This window comes from Truncatella angustata (genome assembly GCF_020726525.1).
Source record: "Truncatella angustata strain MPI-SDFR-AT-0073 chromosome Unknown BKA67scaffold_2, whole genome shotgun sequence".
Taxonomy (NCBI): Eukaryota; Fungi; Ascomycota; class Sordariomycetes; order Amphisphaeriales; family Sporocadaceae; genus Truncatella; species Truncatella angustata.
In genome coordinates this window covers 3,663,492-3,683,292 of record NW_025763382.1, presented here as the reverse complement: position 1 = coordinate 3,683,292, position 19,801 = coordinate 3,663,492, and the positions used below count along the sequence as shown (strand labels likewise).

The 19,801-nt window shown below is 50.2% G+C and overlaps 5 protein-coding genes across 5 annotated transcripts; 4 read left to right on the top strand and 1 right to left on the bottom strand.

Annotated features, from left to right (window-relative positions):
- Positions 1-401: 401 nt before the first annotated feature.
- Positions 402-1,226, top strand: BKA67DRAFT_532518 (B-cell receptor-associated protein 31-like-domain-containing protein; the record flags this gene model as incomplete). Its single annotated transcript, XM_046099545.1, has 4 exons — positions 402-422; positions 503-588; positions 646-798; positions 851-1,226. The coding sequence occupies 4 exons, from the start codon at positions 402-404 to the stop codon at positions 1,224-1,226; spliced, it is 636 nt and encodes a 211-aa protein (XP_045961536.1).
- A 2,269-nt stretch (positions 1,227-3,495) lies between these two features.
- BKA67DRAFT_554913 (uncharacterized protein) lies at positions 3,496-4,822 on the top strand. The gene has a single exon (XM_046102022.1). The coding sequence runs from the start codon at positions 3,603-3,605 to the stop codon at positions 4,341-4,343; it is 741 nt and encodes a 246-aa protein (XP_045961535.1). The 5' UTR covers positions 3,496-3,602; the 3' UTR covers positions 4,344-4,822.
- Positions 4,823-6,544: 1,722 nt separating this feature from the next.
- On the top strand, positions 6,545-8,648 carry BKA67DRAFT_513325 (putative fumarate reductase Osm1; the record flags this gene model as incomplete). The annotated part of the gene is made up of 4 exons (XM_046097557.1): positions 6,545-6,578; positions 6,665-6,733; positions 6,807-7,044; positions 7,103-8,648. The coding sequence occupies 4 exons, from the start codon at positions 6,545-6,547 to the stop codon at positions 8,646-8,648; spliced, it is 1,887 nt and encodes a 628-aa protein (XP_045961534.1).
- Positions 8,649-13,242: 4,594 nt separating this feature from the next.
- On the top strand, positions 13,243-15,087 carry BKA67DRAFT_513377 (general substrate transporter; the record flags this gene model as incomplete). Its single annotated transcript, XM_046097561.1, has 3 exons — positions 13,243-13,346; positions 13,443-13,712; positions 13,770-15,087. The coding sequence occupies 3 exons, from the start codon at positions 13,243-13,245 to the stop codon at positions 15,085-15,087; spliced, it is 1,692 nt and encodes a 563-aa protein (XP_045961533.1).
- A 665-nt stretch (positions 15,088-15,752) lies between these two features.
- On the bottom strand, positions 15,753-18,622 carry BKA67DRAFT_554898 (calcineurin-like phosphoesterase). Its single transcript, XM_046102021.1, has 2 exons — positions 17,881-18,622; positions 15,753-17,808 (listed from the first exon to the last, which is right to left on the bottom strand). Exons 1-2 carry the CDS (start codon positions 18,259-18,261, stop codon positions 16,015-16,017), a joined length of 2,175 nt encoding a protein of 724 aa, XP_045961532.1. The 5' UTR covers positions 18,262-18,622; the 3' UTR covers positions 15,753-16,014.
- Between the last annotated feature and the right edge of the window lie 1,179 nt (positions 18,623-19,801).

The following is a 19,801-nucleotide window of genomic DNA, read 5'->3' as shown; positions in this document are numbered from 1 at the left end:
CATACCTAGCCTAAACTCTTTAGGGGGCCGCAGCTCACAAGCCACCCCAATCCGTAGGCCGTAATCTGTATTCGCGCTGTGCGGCTGGAGCTCAAGCCACGTATGACGTTGCTGACCCGACACAGCTGAAGCCCACCTTCGCACGATTGATTGACAGAGAGTTACGTAGCCAAGGCAGCTCCGGCAACTGGGATAGGCCACCTTTTTGACTTCTGCCATAAAAGGTCCCAGGACACCCAAAACCCTCCTTCTTTGCTCGACGACAAGACACGACAAGACAATACACGCGACGACTACCACGTACCGTTTGTCTTCCAGGGCAGAATTTGAATCTGAGTCTGAACCCGAGAACAGAACAACAAACAAAACACCCAACACAACCAAATTGAAATACCGTCAACATGACGCTCTATTACACTCTCGTGAGTGCTCCCGACCGTCAACCGGCCACACGACGCGTTGCCTCATGGTCATGTTCGACTCGCTAATGGTTTATGAACAGGTCTTCATGCTCCTTGTGACGGAGATGGCATTATTCATGCTGCTTGTCATTCCCATGCCATTCGGTATCCGCCGCAAGCTCTTCACGTAAGTCCCGTCAGCCGTTCTTCCCACATCTCTAGGTCCTAACCTCCCCATGTTCAGCTTCATCTCCGAGAACCCCATAATAGCGAGGTTGCAACATGGCTTGAAGATAACCTTCATCTTCATCCTCATCCTCTTCATCGACAGTGTCAACCGCGTCTACCGCGTGCAAGTTGAATTGGCCGCTGCCACTGATGGCATCAAGGGCCAAGGGTAAGTGCTTGTCTCAGCTCCGCCTGATCAGCTCAACACTAACCGCAACCAGTGCTGTCATGGGCCACGAGCGCCTTGAAGTCCAAGCTCGCAAGTTCTACTCCCAGCGCAACATGTACCTCTGCGGTTTCACCCTCTTTCTGTCCTTGATTCTCAACCGCACCTACGTCATGATCATCGAAACCCTTCGCCTTGAGGAGAAGCTCAAGCAATACGAGGGTACCGACAAGAACACCAAGGAGAGTGCCAAGCTCGCTGCTGCCGGAGACGCCGGTGAGATCTCCCGTCTCAAGAAGGAGCTCACCAAGAAAGACCGGGACATTGAGACACTCAAGAAGCAGTCCGAGGGTCTGCAACGCGAGTACCACGACCTCACCGAGAAGTATGGTGCCACGCAGCCCGCTGCTGGCACTCGCAAGGACAAATAGAGAGTGTTCGATGACGTTGCCGAGGATGCCCCACCCTCTGACGTCCTTTGACTGGTAGCTAGATGTCCACTGTCTACTTTGCAAGCGTCGGGTTGGGCATCCGCAAAGCACACTCATGATGTTACTCATCTAGTGGCGGAGACCGCTAGTGAACAGTTTGCGGAGGACATCATTTCGCACGGATTCTTTGATGGGCAGAAAAGCATGGTTCTGATAGCCGGCGTAATCGGTAATCGGTTGTGGTCACGGGCCAACACAGTCCCGTGTTGGCGTTGGGTCTTCTTACGACTGTATACATATAGATGAAATAACTTGTTTGGTTTCCATTTAATGCACCCAAACTCTCACCCGGCCTCATCACCTCGCAAATTAACAAATTTCCATTCCCGTGCATAGTTACGTCATTTGTACAAGAAATGGGACAATAGGTAGATGGTGCTGGTAGTTGTTCCCAGACGCATCAAGCTACGTAGTTTCTGTATGTTTTGGACCTGATGCTGCCTTGCACCTAAGGTAGTTCAGACCCTATGCTTGAAGTGAGCGTTGCCAACTCCACTCAGGAGTTGGACCAGAGCATCAGCAAGCTGTGTCGGCCTCTGGATCATGCAAATTACAATGAGAATTCGTGACAACATAATCGAAATCGGACCATCAGACATTTTTACACGTTCTACATGCATAATACGCAGCGGTTTTAGCATCTTTGAATTAACTGATGTTAGAAGTGAACTTCCAATTCTTTCGAGAGGCTGCCCTTGTACTTGAGAACTTCTTTTATAGACCTAAATCTTCATATTTGTGCCTATAAGCTAGGCTGATATTAGTCGAACGACGCTTTGCTGCCTCGCTAGTGTAAATGCAAGAGAGCAAAAACAGAGGTCGAAAGTGGCAAGTGGCCTACGCTCTGAAACGGATATCAAGATTGGGCATTTTCAGCGGCAAGCTTAAAGTCTTGTTGAACTCTTTCATCATCTATCATATGCCCTCAAAAGGCTCTTCTGAATATCTGATGAAACTTGCGCGGAGCCATGGGCAATATGTACAGTGTTTTGCAATAAACAACTATGTTCAACACTTTTTTTTCTCGTTTCAACGAGACCATCGTCTCATTAACGTTCTCCTCAAAGCTAGGGAACCAGGCAAATTTTTTTCCGTGGAAGTGCCTCGCTTGCAAGATGTTAGTTCAGATATATCGAGAGTTTTCCACTTCAAGACATCCGGATACAAACAACGTGACCAGCACAAATCACCTCTGTTAAACAAAGCAAAAACATCCCAAATTACTACAGAGATACCACTTGATATCTGCTCTATCATACTACCTTTGCAGTTAACAGCCCTTAAAAGTATCCAGTGTGTCTTCTACCACAATCAAGAACGATAGCACCAACTCACGTCCACGGCGTGGAAGCAATAGTTTTTCACCAATATGTCCTTGACGTGTTTGACAAACTTACATACGGAGCTGCGATGCCTGATTTGGGGGGGGGGGGGGAAGGGGGAATTTTTGTAGAAGACTACAAATCATGAAACGTTTTTGTCTATTTTAACACCATGCGTTGTTACCCAATATAAATGCGACAGTAGTCGTTTTCTCTACCACGGAAGACCCGACTTGAGACGAGACCAGTATATATCTCGCTTCCTTTTATTCCGAGTACGTCCATTGGCGACATGACGGCATGAATGAAGCTCTTGTGGGGCTGTTAACCAGTACAGAAGCCGCCACGGGAAAGGTTTAAGCACTAACGCCCATGCCGACTCTGTGCGCACTCATACTGTGATCGAGAATAACAGTATGATAAATCTACTGAAGACGATACGCGGGAAAGGAACGTGAGAGGGGATCTCGAGACACAAGCGCAGATTGAAGGTGAATGCGAGCTAGAGGTTTTGACGTGTAAAGAGTTTCTTGGCAAGTTATCCAGATATTTGCAGATTAGCTAATTGGTATCGATAGACAGTCGTCATTTCCACTGAAGAACAACCTCTATTCTATTTCCAAAGCCCTCTATCCCTCACGTGATATTTCCTCAAGCATAGGCGTCATGACACGCCTAATCTTTATGACTACCACGGTCGCTTTAATTATTTGAATGTTGCTAGGTAAATCTCGAAAAAATTTCTGGCCCATGTTTCCACCTGTTACACATTCACAGGAACTAATGAGCGAGAATCTGTAGTCGAGATATATATCTACTATAACTTGCCGGGCATTTGAGCGAGTCATGCTCTCCTCACCCTCTTGTTCATTACAACCTCATCACAATCCCAAAAGAAATACACAACGCCACATGAATGCACCGCCACAATATTACCACATGACCGAACTTCAACCATGCTCTAAAGTTCTTGAGTAACTTACATACCTTCAAAATGTCTTTAATTTATTTTGATCAACTTCCTGAAGAGCTACGGCTAAAGATCTGGGAAGATGCGTTGGAAGATGAATACTGCTCGCGACTTGTCTTTTTCTGCGCCAAAACAGGAACACTCCTGCCAACTCGAAACCTGGTGTCCCCGCTATTGATAGTGAACCAAGAGAGCCGCGAATGCGCCTTGACAGAGCGTCGCCACACGGTCATAGTCTACAAGATACCACCCGCCGGATACAAGAGGAATGGGACCCAACGCGAATCGCTTCTTATAAGAGACTGTGTACCAGCAGGATGCTTGCGCGTTAATTTGAAACGAGAGCACTTTATCGAGCACCCAACCTTTCTTCGTAACGAGAGTTTCGCGCGTCAGGGAATTGCGCACTGGAATTGCATTTCTACGACTCGGAGGCAAAGTAGCATACGACGATATATTACAGCTCCATTAAAACAGGACTGGACTCAATGTGAGCATTTTCACAAGAGCTCAGGTGTTTCAGCAGTGGCTGTTCAAAGTCCAGCAATCATGACATTTTTCAAATCGTCCATCACCTCTGAGAGGAATGCTCGACTTTCAGCACGAGATCCCCAGTATTTCGTCATTGACAGCTTATCCACCTACATTACGGATGTCTCAAACGTAGACCTTGATCTGTTACGACTGATGGACAGATATATTCCAAAGGAAGCCATTGCTTGGAAGTCTGATCGGTTGCAAATCGACTTCAATCTAGTGCGGTAGGGTGTAGGTAGGAGCCGTGGGAGACCAGAGTCTATGGCTGAGAATTATAGAGTAACCAAAGTCAAGAATAAAAACCAAGCGGCAGTGAATACTGATACTTGCTCGTAATCTGAGCAATTTTACTATCTTTCAGACGTACCCATAATTGCAAGAGCCGTGCTGCGTTGAGTCTCTCTTCAGATATGTTGAGCCGGGTCCTAGGTCTGATGACAATCTGCAGAGATACGATCAGCAACGCCAAGACACCACCGTTCCCAACCCTCGTTTTCGGAGGATGGATGAGTCAGGTCAATGGAATTTTATAGCAACCCATCTAATTATATGCCAATCAGAGCGATCTTTCTATGTTATCCCGGTGTTATGTTACACCACTCTGAAGGTATTGCCGCAGCGTTTCGGCTGCCTGCCACCGGAGCGAGAGCTCTTCCTCGAGGGAGGCGGGGCTGCGATCTGAGTATTTGGTAATTTTAAAAAAAATCGTAACGTTGAGTCCTTCACGAGCACTGTATCTCGAAGAGCATACTATAATATTGGCCAATCTGCAGGGTTATGCGGCACGTACTAAAAAGCGTAAGACAAGACCCTACCCGCAATAGTACCAAGTTCAGTTTTTAGCTGCATCGCATCGCATGTGGCAGTCGACGAAATCCAGCACTTCAACTTATGTCCAGGCTGACCACGTGTAGAGCACTGTAAAAGTACTCATCGTTCCATCTGTGATCCATCTTCCGCAAGATCAGTTGCGACAACTGGTAGAGACGATATGTGTGCCGTCGTAGCCAGGCTGCTCGGGTCGGGTTGCATGACGTCTGAGTTGTAGAAGTAGTCGCGTTTTCACATGCCAAATTCCAACAACCACTGTTTACCACCTGGGACGTTGCTTCTACTGTGGTAGCATGATCATCTGACAGCAATGACACGCCTGTACTCGATCTGTGGGGGAAGCCGTGCCCACTACGGGCTTCCCCGCGTGATATGGTTGGTACCTTTAGTGAGTGGCTAGTTGAGACCTGGGGTTTGCCGCTCTTCACATGTCAAAAGTTCCCGGTGCCATGTCGGTAGAGATTTCACAACACCATGTGAGGTTGACGAACACTACAACGGAGAAAGACATTTGAAAGAATAACAGTTTCGGAGGACGAAAAAGGATTAAAATTTTGTTTTTTTGTTGACGTCTGTCTCTCGGACGTTATTAACCCCCAGAGTTCCCCACGTTCTCCATTCCCGGATCTTAGTCCACACTGTGGGGGAAGCCGCTCTCGGTGCTAGAACTGACGAAAATCGGCGAATGTTGCCTCGACTCGAGGCGTCGGTATTCTTCCCGAAACGAGCCCAGTGACTCGGGCGGAGAAGCGCTAGCGATTCACAATTGTCTGCATCTTCACTGCCAGGAATGGTAATGCATGCAAGCATCCTTGAGCGTGTTCGTTCTCTTTAGTGGAGGAAGGAAAGAAAAACATGAAAATAAGACTTAAAATGAAAGGGTTGAAACTTGAGCGCCAGTTACCTCTACGGATCATTGTATATGGAGTTTACATGATAGCGATTACCCTTTGGCCCATTTGAACGCTAGAGACAAACCTCGGGCAAAAGTTGCAGCGAGACTCGGACGTCTTTATGTCGCGGTAGTTCTCGAGGTTGAAATCAATGATGCATATACATATTTATATGCCTCTAATTGGACGAGAGAGGCTGATGAATCTGTGCTGTGAAAACAACCACAGAATTAGGTCATTCGATTCTCGTGTCCCCCTTGGAAGGGAGAAATGATGGCCATTTCCAAGTTCCACACCCCGTACTGTGGAAGTACATAGTGTTTCGACCCCACGACCCTCTTCGGGTGGAGAATGTTATCGTTTGCGCCTCGGGCCATTATTACTATGGGTTTGGTTTTAGTGCTCAAATGGGCGCTATTCCTGAGCTTCTGATGCTGGAACTAGCTGGAACCCCTGCCCATGCTCTGACCTCGGCTCACGAATCAGCGTTCCAGCATTTCACAGAGGACGGAGTTAGCTTCGGTCCATAGCAACGCGGCGAATACAATATCTATCTATCACCTGCTCGTTCGCATTCCTCCAACTTGACTTCCTTCTCCCTCCCAACAATCCTCTCTTATCGCCAGACATCCAGCCATCATCATTTCGTGCGCTGTACCATTATCCTGCATTGATAGTCCTTTATCTATACCACCCGCTTCCAAGATGGCTCCGAGAGTAATCGTCGTCGGTGGTGGATGTAAGACCCTCTCCCAGCTGTCCCCGCTGACCGACGTCAATGTCGCCTGATCCAGATCACATGAAACTGACCATGCAATTCCGCAGTGTCCGGCTTGAGTGCTGCGCACACAGTCTATTTGGCCGGTGGCAATGTAGTCGTTCTTGACAAGCAAGGTAAGCACGCAACTGCATGCAGAGGCTGTGTACCACGAGCTGCACCCTTCTAACTCACCTCGCTTCGAACCAGGTTTCTTTGGTGGAAACTCCACTAAAGCCACATCTGGAATCAACGGTGCCTTGACCCGTACGCAAGTCGACCACAAGATTCAAGACAGCGTGAAACAATTCTACGACGACACATTGAAGTCCGCCCGTGACAAGGCGAGACCAGATCTCATCAAGGTTCTTACATACAAGTCTGCTGCCGCCGTCGAGTGGTTGCAAGATGTCTTCAACCTTGATCTGACCCTTGTTTCGCGACTAGGGTGAGTAATGGCGAACCCCTCGAATGCATCTGATCCCGAGTTCTAACCTTTTGTACAGCGGCCACTCCCAACCAAGAACTCACAGAGGTCATGATGCCAAATTCCCTGGTATGGCCATCACCTACGCCCTCATGCAGAGGTTGGAAGACCTCGCCGAAAACGAGCCGGAACGAGTCCAGATCATCAAGAAGGCCCGCGTCACCGGCCTCAACAAGGACGGCAACAATGTCACTGGTATTACATACGAATACAATGGAGAAAGCCAAAGTCTTGATGGCCCAGTTATCTTGGCAACTGGTGGTTATGCTGCTGATTTCGGCGAGGGTTCTTTGTTGAAGGAGCACCGACCCGACACCTTTGGTCTTGCTACCACCAACGGTTCACACGCCACTGGTGACGGCCAGAAGATGGTCATGGCTATTGGTGGAAACGGCATCGACATGGACAAGGTTCAGGTTCACCCTACTGGTCTCGTTGACCCCAAGGACCCTGGATCCAAGTGGAAGTTTTTGGCTGCTGAGGCTCTCCGTGGTGAGGGTGGTCTACTTCTCAACGCCGACGGTGACCGATTCTGCGACGAGCTTGGCCACAGAGATTACGTCTCCGGCATGATGTGGAAGGAGAAGGACAACGGCAAGTTCCCAATTCGCCTTATCCTGAACTCGAAAGCTTCAAACACCCTGGACTTCCATACTCGCCACTACTCTGGCCGTGGTCTGATGAAGAAGATGACTGGCAAGGAGCTCGCCAAGGAGATTGGCTGCTCGCCCGACCACCTTCAAAGCACTTTCAAGACCTATAACGCCATTGCCGATGGCAAGCAAAAGGACCCATGGGGCAAGAAGTTCTTCCACAACTTGCCAGTTGATATTGATGACGACTTCCATGTCGCGGTAATGGAGCCGGTTCTCCACTTCACCATGGGTGGTATTGAGATCAACGACAAGGCCCAGGTCTTGAACAAAGACCTGAAGCCATTCGACGGCCTCTTCGCCTGCGGTGAGTTGGCCGGTGGTGTTCACGGTGCCAACCGTCTCGGAGGTTCGTCCCTGCTTGGTTGTGTCGTTTATGGTCGTGTTGCCGGTGACACAGCAAGCAACTATCTGTTCCAACAAGCACTCAACAACACTGCCGCAGGTGGTGCCGCAGCCCGTCTGGGTCAGATCTCTCTGCACATTGATCCGTCACAGCCCGGTAAGGTCTCAGTAGAATGGGGCAACGGTGCTTCAGGCTCGTCAACAAACGTCGGCAACACCACCGCAACCGGCCCCACTCCTAAGGCCGATGCTGGCAAGTCTTCTGAGAATGCCTCCAAGCCTCAGAGCGCCAAGAAATTCGAAGTCCCTGAAAAGGAATTTACCTTGGAGGAAGTCGCCAAGCACAACACAAAGGAGGATCTATGGGTCGTCGTCAAAGGTGTTGTCATGGATCTCTCGAACTGGTTGGAGGAGCATCCCGGTGGTCCACAGGCTATCATGAACTTCATGGGCCGTGATGCCACGGAGGAGTTTGAGATGTTGCACGACGACGAGGTCATTCCCAAGTACGCCCCTCAACAGGTGATAGGGCGGGTGAAGGGGCAGGAAGTTACACTTGAGATCTAAATATCTCATCATGTCTTACATTGCTTGCGGCGCATTGGGTAAGGTTTTTGGATTATGGCGGTCAGATACCCTCCGCATCATCCTTGAATGATGCAAGTGGATATCACAAAATACCTCGGCGTAGATTATAGCTGTATCTATAGTTGTCACTTCGAATGCATTCACAGTATGAACATCACCTTTGCTGCTGTCGACGCCCACCAACATGGCCCATCAATCACACGTGACAACTCCCTTTCTCGAGATACGTACAACCGATTGGGATTACCCGATGCTCTGACCACCTTTCGCGAAGGAGCTGCTTCTGTATTGATATTTTTCGTGAACAAATACTTTGGGATAGCCTCAGGGCCTGCCACTATCCTATCATTCGACGTGATTGCAACACCAATCGTCCTCCATTAAATGTTTATACGACTGGCGGATGACGTTTTCTAAACATTTCTCAATTCGTTGATGGGCCCCATATCACGCCCTCATTGTTGTGTCACCTACCGTAATTTGACCTGACATGACAAACGCCACATCCACAGTAAGATTCCCGTGCGAGATCTATAAAAATTTACTAGGCTAAGGGGCAGATCGAATAGCTATCCACGTTGACTCATGTCGTATATCCAGGCATAAAGCAGCATTGCGGCTGTGTAGATTTGAACAGCTAGTGACAGGTCTGCAGAGTAGCCTATTGTCCTGGGCATGGGATAGAAAAAGGGTCAGAAAGCGAGTCGCCAAACGCCATTTGCTGTGAAATGGTCTCCTTAGTGGTTGTAGCTTACGCATGGTTTTGAAAATATAAGAATGTTTAGACGGACGGGGATCCGATGGCTTCGGTATCCCTGCGCTGCGCTCAGAAGGCAACATCCTGCGCGAAAAGGGCACGATCCGGATGACATACAGTTTTGACGAAGTAGGTTGTGGCGCAATGGATGTACTGTACTTTCGTATGAAGACATGTTGGCGTTTGATAGATAACCACAACAGCCCAGGCTCGGATTTGCTTCAGGTCATATTTTCTTTCCCACAACTTGCCATGATAGTCTCTTGCTTAGAGGATGTAGACGTCGGCATGTAGGGATCCGGCTCAGTTAGCAATTCAGCTTTGTAGAGGTACGAATTGGTAGTTCTAGATGCTAATAAAAGCTGGCTTTGTATTATCCTCCATCTAAAAACGCTTAGGTTTTATACGAGAGAATTACCGAAGGTTAGAAATCTTCATATTCTACAAAGGAGAAGTATGTTTCCTCTGTGCAACGACTTTCTCTCATCTCCCTATTTCATCGCCACAGCGTCGCCAAATGCCGCTGAGGTGACGTACGGAGTGTATTGAACCCTTGCAGCTTCGGTCTGAGCGAATGCTGTGCTACAATCAAAAGGATGACCTTGCATTATCACTGCAGTGAGGCCGGAAGAAACCCGGTAGCCAGGTAGTATCCCGTGTACAGAACGACTCCCCTGCGGATTCTCTTTCTTTTGTTCACACTAGTAAGGGGTTGGAGGTGCAAGGCAGTCATGTCAGCGAAGGAATGCTTCTGTGAACCCCAAGACCGGGCAAGGTGGACGGAAGAGACGCATATTTTATTTGGATGCTGTGATCTTTTATGATATTGCTACATGGAGAGTAGGTAAGAATTGGAGGCGCCGTAATAAGACGATCAAGACTTGCAGCTCTATTATATATATTTCCTTGTATTTAATATTTTGCATTCGACAAACAGAAGAAAAATTCAATAAAAAGCCATTTCAAGCTGTGTTTTGCATGGGCTGAAAGTTGTTGCCAGCCGCTGACTCACTTTGACAGAAGTACGCAAGCGTGGTGTCTTACTTCGCTTTTGCGCCCCCTTTTTTTTTTTTTTTCGTCCCCTTTCCTTTTCTCCCAAGCCGGTTCAGCACGAGTTCCAAATGTCATTTGGGAAGATATTGATTGATGTGTTACCGGAAGTGCTGTTTCTAATGTTCGCTGAAAGCGTGAAGCAGCCTTGGACTCATGGAATGTTATAATTGACCCTAATTAAAACCATATTACCAAATCATTTGCCATTCCCAAAAGTAGCAGCTGCAATTGCCCACTGTCCGATGGCGGCTTACCTAGAGAAATGTACGGATGATGAGAAACAATCTTCCGTTCTAGACATAGAGTTAATGCTAGGACACGAAGGGCTCGAAGCGTGAACGGGCATATGCACTTTGTCTTAGTGGCCTTGGTGTACGAACCGTCCACCCGCGGCATCCGGGTTTGAATACCTCTCTTCACGGACAGCATAACCGAAGTGAATTCAACAATTGATGATGACAAATGAAACACATCCCAGGCATTTTCTACACTTGTTAAACACATTTAGAAGGCATGGGGGCAGACAACAATCCAAAGATTTATGTATGTATTTCGTATTCTTTTCGGGTTGGAGGGTACTTGCAGCTACATCTCGGTGCTGATGATTTCACAGAGGTTGGTTCATCCCACCGGGCACGAACCATGGCCTGGCGGACAGCTGCAGCGCAAGATCCTGCACGAAGTGACGAGCGATCCAGATGGCCGGTGCCAACGCCCAAATCTCGACAGGTTGGACTCTGGGGGGGGGTTTTTTTTTTTTCAAATAAATAAGGAGAGCAGAGGAATCAAAACGCAATTAACTTTGTCAACGGAGTGGTCAATGAATGTGACCACGCTGATTACCTCAATATTGTTGATGCTGGGGAAACAGGCCCGAATGAATTAATAATAAGATGCTGGCTCGCATCAGTGGGACTGGCAACTGACAGGACCCACTACCCGGGGAAGCTTTAGACGTGTTTTCCCCGCAAATTGTCTTAGATCAATCGAGCCAGCCCATCGGCTTCGAGTCAGTCTGGAATTTGACCCATCAGGAGGCCACACTCAATGAGCAAGCAAGCACACGGAGTTCCCAGAATGGCAGTCGTCGCTTTTGCATCCCATTCACCGCCCCAAATTTATGATGGGTATAATGATAAGGCGTTGGGCTGAACAACAAGCTCACTGCGCTATCCCTGAGTCGTATACTGTCCACCTTACTCCGCAACATGCTCAGCATTTATCTCACATCGTGAGCCGTATTGTGATCATGACCGCTAGCAGTGGTGCGCTACAAGCAAGGAGATCGATGGATTTTGGGAGTTTCGCTTCTTGAACCAACAGGGCAAAGAAAAGCGCTTCCGTTGCTCTGGAATTGAGTCCGGCATTGGCATCAGATGCTGCGACATGGACCGCTGAATAGGGCTACAGGAATTATAATTCAAGTGCACCACAAGACGATAGCAGCAGCATGGTAGCGCACAACCAAGTCTCCTGCGCCAAGAGGCATGAGTGAAATACGCTGCATGCAATCCATGCAGCTTCCCTTATTCAGATTTGGAGACCTCCAAGATGTGGCCGTTTGCGGAGTCGGTCACCTGCTGGAATGGTAGCCCTGTCGATGGAAGCACCTTGGATCTGCCCCCAACACACATGATTGTCTTTTTAAAGTGCTCATCAACAGCAGCAAGCACTGCCTTGATCGGCGCACTATACCCCAGAATGATTTTCTTTTCTCAAATTGGGTAGTGAACTCAGCTTGAACTCCATCCTGCCAAACAACGCCAATCAGAGGTCAAACTGCAGCACTCAATGTGGATACGAGCAGCGCACCCAAAAACAGCAAAAGACAGAATGCCTCGTTCGTGCTGAGCTAGGTACCATCTTCACCAGCCTGTTGTGCCACAAGCCATATTTTAGTAGCGCTGCAAAACAAGACCGTCAGCAGCGATCCGGTCCAGCGAGGCAGCCAGGTTGGAATTTCAAATATTGCTCTGTAGAGACGGTGACCTGCACGAACAAGCACTGGCTTCGATCATTGGGGACTTGGCGAGAGCCGGATGAGCCAGTCAGGCTAGAGTAGGATGACTAGGATGTGTCCGGCTCCAGCACCAGCTTGCCTAGGCGCAAACCCGTTGTACGCAATGCGCTTACCTGCTTTGGTCCTCGTCGATGCATTCGCTTAGAGCGCATCCACACGCCACAGCCAGACCAATAGGGTGCCGACAGCCCTGGTGTGGGCACTTTGCACCGCGCCGCCGCCAGTCCCAAGAGTCTCCAAGACCTCCCCCAAAGTCTTCCCAAGACTCGTCCCATCCAGGGCCCCAGTCCTAGTCCGCGTCGTCGTGGCTGCCAGCCAGCCAGCTGAGGCGTCTGCGGTCTCTCTTCTCATCTCAGTGCTGCTGTCGCTGCTGATGTCCTCGTTAGAGAGAGCAGACACCCATTCAAAGGTCCACGGGCCCCCCTTCCACCACCACCACCACCACCACCCCCCTTCACATCCAGACGAGCCACTCCCAGGCCCCCAGCACGACCCGGCGCTGTGCTGATCCTCACTTTCCCTCTCTCACGTTCTCCCGCCTTTTCCCTCTGCTGAGTTCTCGCTTCTCCACTTTGGAAACTCTACTCTATTATTACCCACTACAACTGCCTCCATCTCCATCAATGGGAACCCGCAAAATCGCTTCCAACATTGACCCTTTCACTCAATCGACTACAAACGATTCGGCCCTCGACACGTAATCCTGGATTGACGACGCAAACACCTTCACCATGGCGATAGCCATGGGCTGGCACAAACCCGACAATGTCGCCGGTTCCTCAGCGCCAGCCATCATGGTTGGCTTGTTCGTCGCTACCGGCGGCCTGCTGTTCGGATACGATACTGGGTGAGCAGCCCGCAACAGCGACACAGTCACACCTGCTCTACTGTGCCGTGTTGTTCCACCGTCGCACCTCAGTCTGTCAGCTAACATGCAGCACAGCGCCATCAATGGCATCATGGCGATGGATGCTTTCACGAAGCAATTCAGCACAGGCTACCACGATTCCACTGGACCCGCGTTAACCCCCTCGCAAACCGCCATTATTGTCGCCATACTCAGCGCCGGGACCGCCCTTGGTGCTTTGATCGCAGCACCGTGTGCTGATACTCTCGGCCGTCGATTATCACTCCTTTTATCAGTTGGCGTCTTCTGTTTCGGTGTGGTGTTTCAGGTCTGCGCCGATGCCATTCCGATGCTCTTGGTGGGACGGTATGTGTATATCCAGTGGACGCATCCATTGATAGTGAGTGCTGATGCAAACCACAGGTTCTTTGCTGGTGTCGGCGTAGGTGCCGTGTCGGTCCTGGTCCCCCTCTATCAGTCGGAAATGGCCCCGAAATGGATTCGTGGCACACTTGTCTGTGCCTATCAGCTTTCGATTACCATCGGCCTCTTTACATCGTCTGTGGTCAACATTGCAGTGAAGGGGATGGATGGTGCCGCTGCCTACCGGATCCCCATCGGCTTACAGTTCAGCTGGGCTTGCATCCTGGCTCTCGGTATCTTGATACTTCCGGAAACTCCACGATACCTCATCAAAAGAGGCCAGAAGGACTCAGCCGCTCTTTCACTCAGCCGACTTCGACGCTTGGACATCACGCATCCCGCGCTTGTCGAGGAGCTTGCCGAGATTCAAGCCAACCACGACTACGAAATGAGCCTCGGGCCTGATTCTTACAAGGACATCTTCCTCGGTGCACCCCATCTAGGACGTCGAACTCTGACAGGTTGTGGTCTGCAGATGCTACAGCAGCTCACTGGTATCAACTTCATCATGTACTACGGGACCACCTTCTTCCACGGTGTCGACGTGAACAGTCCATTCTTAATTTCCATCATCACTAACGTTATCAACGTGGTATCTACGTTGCCCGGCTTGTTTGTTGTCGAGACATGGGGTCGGCGAAATCTATTGATCATCGGTGCGATAGGCATGTCTATCTGTCAACTTACCATCGCCATCTTCGCCAGTGTGACCAACAACGTCGACGGAGAAACTTCTAGCAAGATTTTAATCATCTTTGTATCCTTCTTCATTTTCTTCTACGCTGCGTCTTGGGGCCCCGTATGTTGGGTAGTCACTGCCGAAATATTTCCCCTCAAGGTCAGGGCAAAGGCCATGTCCGTCTCCACAGCATCCAACTGGCTTCTCAACTTCGGCATCGCCTACGGCACACCGTACATGACAGGGACGGGCGCTGGTGCCGCGGATATGGGATCCAAGGTGTTTTATGTATGGGGTGCCTTTTGCGTCCTGTCCGGCCTGTTCGTGTACTGCATGGTATTCGAAACCAGCAAAATCAGCCTGGAGCAGATCGATGAAATGTACGAGCGCGTGGATTATGCGTGGCACAGCAAGAAGTTCGAACCTAGTTGGAGCTTTCAGCAATTACGAGACGAAGGATTTGCCAACAGCGGCATACCGCCAGCGGAGCACGAACTTCAACCGTCAGTCACTGGATCAAGCGCCACCGACAGCATAGAAACGATCCATACAGACCCCGGTACCAATGGAGATAACAGATCAGAGGAGGATAAGATAATACAATCGATGGGGCTAGGCAATGTCGAGTTTAGCTATTGATCGTGAGGAAGTCTTGGTCACCATGTCTCATTATTTTGCGCAAGGCCATCATCAACTGGGCTTCAAGGATAACATGCTTTTTTATTTTTATTTTTATTTTACCATATAGGATACCAGCGTTGGAGTTTGCTGTTTTGGAGTTTCAACGGACATGATTCGGGACCATATATGTCAACATGACGGGAGGCTCTTCTTTTTTTGCCACCATATCAAAGATGTGTTTATGGTTTGGGGATTCTGAGGGGTTCATTGGAATGAATCATTTGGGAAATACCTGGTGATTACGGCGCTCAAATACTCAAGGATATCGTATATCCCAATTCAATATAGGACCCAGAAAAAGGGGACTGCTTCATGACCTTGCCGTGTAAGCGTCGTCGTGCTCACGATAAAATACTATCAATATACCCCCCCCCATCAGTGTTCTTACGTGACAAGCCACCATGCATTGTAGGGTCCGGGCAACGGAGTAGCGGTCGGGTTGTAGCGCGTAGGACCTCACAATCCCGGCCACTTCGGCACTGTCATGTTGTCATTTGGTAGACCTGGAGCCGTTGCTCTAGCAGCCTGGCATGTCTTCCCTGTTGTCTGTTCTCTTGTATACAAGTCTGCCTGGGATGCTGGGCGGTGTCATGGTATCATCTGACATGGGTAATTTTGACCATTGGCCAATATATTAGTTACGGACAAGGTATGTGATACCCTCTGACGGACTCGATGGTGAGCACCCTATGATACACGTCCCGCTCCCATGTGCAGTGCCACTTTCCCTTCAAATATGCCTCGTACAGATCTGGCAATATACAACCATTTTATGCCGCCGCGCCTGTGCAATGCAAAAACCCCTCCCCAACGCCTTTCTAAGCAATGATCTAGAATACAACAATTCAACAATACACATTCTTCCCTCTTGATAATGCAGTACAGCTATCCCTCATAAGTAAGATACGCGAAGAAGCCGAGCACCATCCAGGCGACCCTCCAGCTCGTCGTCCAGAACTCCCTCCCTAAGAGCTGGGTACGAGTCTGAAGTGTAGAGCGCCAGTTGGGCCGCCGCGATGCTTGCCACTGGACACCGCGAGACTTGCCCCCGTCGTACAGCTCTCTCCGTATCTCGATGCGGGGGCCACGCGACGCGCCACCCCATCCCCATTTCCCGCCTTTCGGGTTCGGCGAGATGCCACGTGCGCTGCCATTGGATGTGACAGATGCCCCACGGGCCCTTGTACGCCCGGAAAGGAACTTTGAGGTCGAGTGCCCCGAAGAGGGTGCACCGTAGCCGTCCTCGGGATCTGCTTCGATTCGTTTCATCTTGTTGTACGTAGGCAAGCTCAACGGATCCGTTTGCGGAACAACATCAAGAGCAAAGGGTTGCAGGTTGAGAACCGGCACAAGGAAGGCTCTCATGGCGAGGATGAGAAGCGACAAAATAGCTAAAGCGATGTATGTGGTGTATGTCGAGAGCTGCTTGGGGAGCAGGCACATGTGTGTCTGCAGGGTTGGTATTCCTTCCGCAAGCAGAGACTCGCCCTTCTCATCGATTGGGTTGTAGAGCGAGACCATTTGGAACGCGGGGATTTTAACGCCCATGGCCATGCTGATACTTTTGACTGTGACTTCTCGAACTTTGTTCTTCGTCTCGGTGTGGATTATGTCACAGTAATCGTGATCGTCCCCTGAAAACGCCTGGACAACGTTTCCAATGCTTTTGATGAGCCGAACAGAATCTTCTTCCGTGAGGGCGTTACGGTACTGGTAGCCATGACCAACGCTATGGAGGGCATTGCGGGGGTCTGGATTGACAGGCGCGGTCTGGCCCCTTTGGGGCTTCGTTGGTGGTGACCGTTCTCTTAACGGACCACAAGGTGTTCCTGGGTCCCGCCATAAAGGCACGTGTGACAACAATACAGTTGGGAAATCTGGACTCTTGTCGCCTGCGTCTAGTGAGGGTAACGGCTTCAAGGCGGCGTCACTGATCTCCTCGACTTTGTGATCGTAGTTCAAGTTCTCCATCTGCCCATTCCAAAACTTGAGCTCCCTTTGGGCCGCCCTCCGTTTCTCGGCCCCGACGTCGTCGAGGAATTCGTGGACGGGGCTATAAATGGCCTTCATGCCGTTGAGATATTCGTTCTTCTTGGGGTCAGTGCCGGCGCTCAAGGAGAGAGCATCGACAGAGACGAAGGTATGGTTCCCGATGATGTCAACCCTGTTGGGTTCGCCGAAATAGGCGCTGAAGCGTTTCCGCACCACCGGCTTGACGCCGGGGCCATAACCCAAGTCGTGGTTTCCGGGTAGACTGGCAATTATCTTCCTACCTCTTTGCCAGGCGCCTGGAGATAGGCCACCCAGGGCCCAGTTGGCGTAAAACAAATCGGTGAATCTGAAGTATTCTTGCAGCCAGAAGTCCTCTCCGTACTTTTTGTTCCATTTCTTTGCGTATTTGGCCTCGTCGGCAGGCCGCTCTCCGCGCATCCACTCGGGCTCGTCAAATTCGCCGTGTGCGGTGGACCACTCCCTGCCACCGTCGAACAGGTCCCCGAGGAACATGACGGTGTCTGGCCTGAGGTCCTTTTGCAGGGCCTTGTAGGATCTTCGCATATAGTTGTCCGTTATCGTATAGGTGAGAGGATTCAAGGGCCACGGGCGCCCGGGATACGAGTGCGGATCAATGAGCTGCGGATCAGCGACGAGTACCAAGCGATGGGGCGCTGCTTCTTCTGGCTGGAGGGACAGACACATGTGTTAACTCGAGTGCGCTCGGGGATAGCTTGGGGATCTTCCATATGGACTTACCCAGTCTTCCCAATGGTCCCAGTCGCAGCTCTGTACCTGTCTTGTGAACGCCCAGCGTTCGCCCCATAGCATGACCAGCATCCACAGCAGAACCAGAAGGTGCGGGAAGCTCAAGAGGCGGCGGGCGGCCAGGTTGGCCTTGACGCGGCGGGCGGCCTGCATGAGGAAGTTCCAGGCCAGGTTCTTTCCACGGCCGTGCCAATATATCCTCAGACGAGCCAGCAATCTTTGCGATGCAGACGGGGGGCTGTCGGCTGCGGAGGACGGCGAGGGTGGGCGATTGTAGGGCGAGTAGGAATTGGTTGCGCTCTGGACCAGGCCATAGGCGGGATTGTGGCTATTGCTATGGCTATAGCCATTGCTGTAAGACGTGGCCGCCATTATGATTCAACCTCGGTCTGCTGTAGGTACTATAGAGATATACAGTAGGCGAGGACGCGGCCTCGAAGATGCGCTCAAAGGCCCATCTGGGGGAGAATGACGTGTATGCTCCTTACCCGCTGCTCGAGCTTTTGTTCTTTTCCTTCTGCTTCTCCTTCTTTTTCTTTCTTTTGGCCTCGAGCTTCGGGCTACCCGTCGTACAAGAAGATCACGTCTGTGGCTCGTTCAAGGGGGTATTCGATTGCGTTTGGTGGTCTACAGATGGAGTAGAGTAAGGTTAGATAGAGTGTGCTTCGTTGTGCCTGGGCGTGGAAGTTAGGGGACCATTTTGGGACCATTTTGGGACCATTTTGGGACCATTGGAGGGCCCGCGCCTCAGCCTCCAGTGGATCGCTAAGACAGAGATTCGACACTATTTAGTGCCCACAGCACACATGCGCAAGGTTAACGAAGCGCCTTTCTTTCTTTCTTCGTACCTCGCATGTGGAACGCCAATATAAGATTGGAGTTCAACGATGGCAAACGCCGGTTTTCCTGTGACACTGGAGAAAATACAAGGTTTCGCGTCGACTTCTCTCCTCTCCTCTCCTCTTCTCTTCCCCTCTCATGTAGTCTATCCTTAAATCTGTCACAAATATGTGCAGCAATCATGAGCACCAACTTTACAACACTCTGCATCTCTGAGCCAGGAAAACGGTGGCCATAGGCAGCTAAGGCAGCTAGGTTAAACTCCCCTGCAGCTCCGCAATTCAATCGGGACCTGCCCCTTGTCACACCCCCCCCCCCTGAAAGTCCGCTGAAAGCGGCACTAAATCGCTGAAAAAGGGGGGGGGGCGCTTTCTGGAACCAGCCATGTATATGTGCTACTTTTGACACCACTCTCTCCGTATACCACCCGATGAACTAGATCAGAATATTTGTACCTACATGCCATGCCTCTCCATTTTCGGGAGACTTTTCCGGGGACGGATACACACGCTCCTACTTTATTGCCTAGACATACTTTCAGTTGGGACCAGAATGGTAATTAGCTGTAAACAGCACTGCAAACCTGAGTGTTGACGACTATCCCTACTAATTGCAAGCTTCTCATGCGTATCACCTCGTCAAGCTAACATGAAATTATCAAATCCTTATGCGAGCAGCATTCCGATTGATAAGTACCGGCCATTGGGGGCATACACGTAGCCTTCATAGGGCTGACTACCAGCGGGGTTGCATGTACTAAGGTTCGGTATGACAGGAGTGAGATCTGAGGAGGTCCGTCCATGCATCGAGACTGATCACGTTCACGACCGACCTGTATACATCATAATGCAATATCGAATTCCACCTCCATGTGACCCACCCAAAGATAACCTCCGATGCTCCAAAAAGGCCATGATGGCCTCGTACGGCAGGTATATGCGCGGATTTCCGAAAGCGGTTCTACGGAGGGAGCACGCCTATCAATGAGGTCAACGACGATGGTCTTGTGACAACCCACGCAAGAATAGCCACGCGTTCATACATGTAAAATAACCTCCAAACATAGGTCATG

Excerpts from the sequence above, each read along its gene's own strand:
- BKA67DRAFT_554913 (XM_046102022.1), top strand. The coding sequence starts at position 3,603 with ATGTCTTTAATTTATTTTGATCAACTTCCTGAAGAGCTACGGCTAAAG.
- BKA67DRAFT_554898 (XM_046102021.1), bottom strand. The coding sequence starts at position 18,261 with ATGGCGGCCACGTCTTACAGCAATGGCTATAGCCATAGCAATAGCCAC. Across the intron at positions 17,809-17,880 it reads GGGACCATTGGGAAGACTGG|CCAGAAGAAGCAGCGCCCCA; the intron begins GTAAGTCCATAT and ends CTGTCCCTCCAG.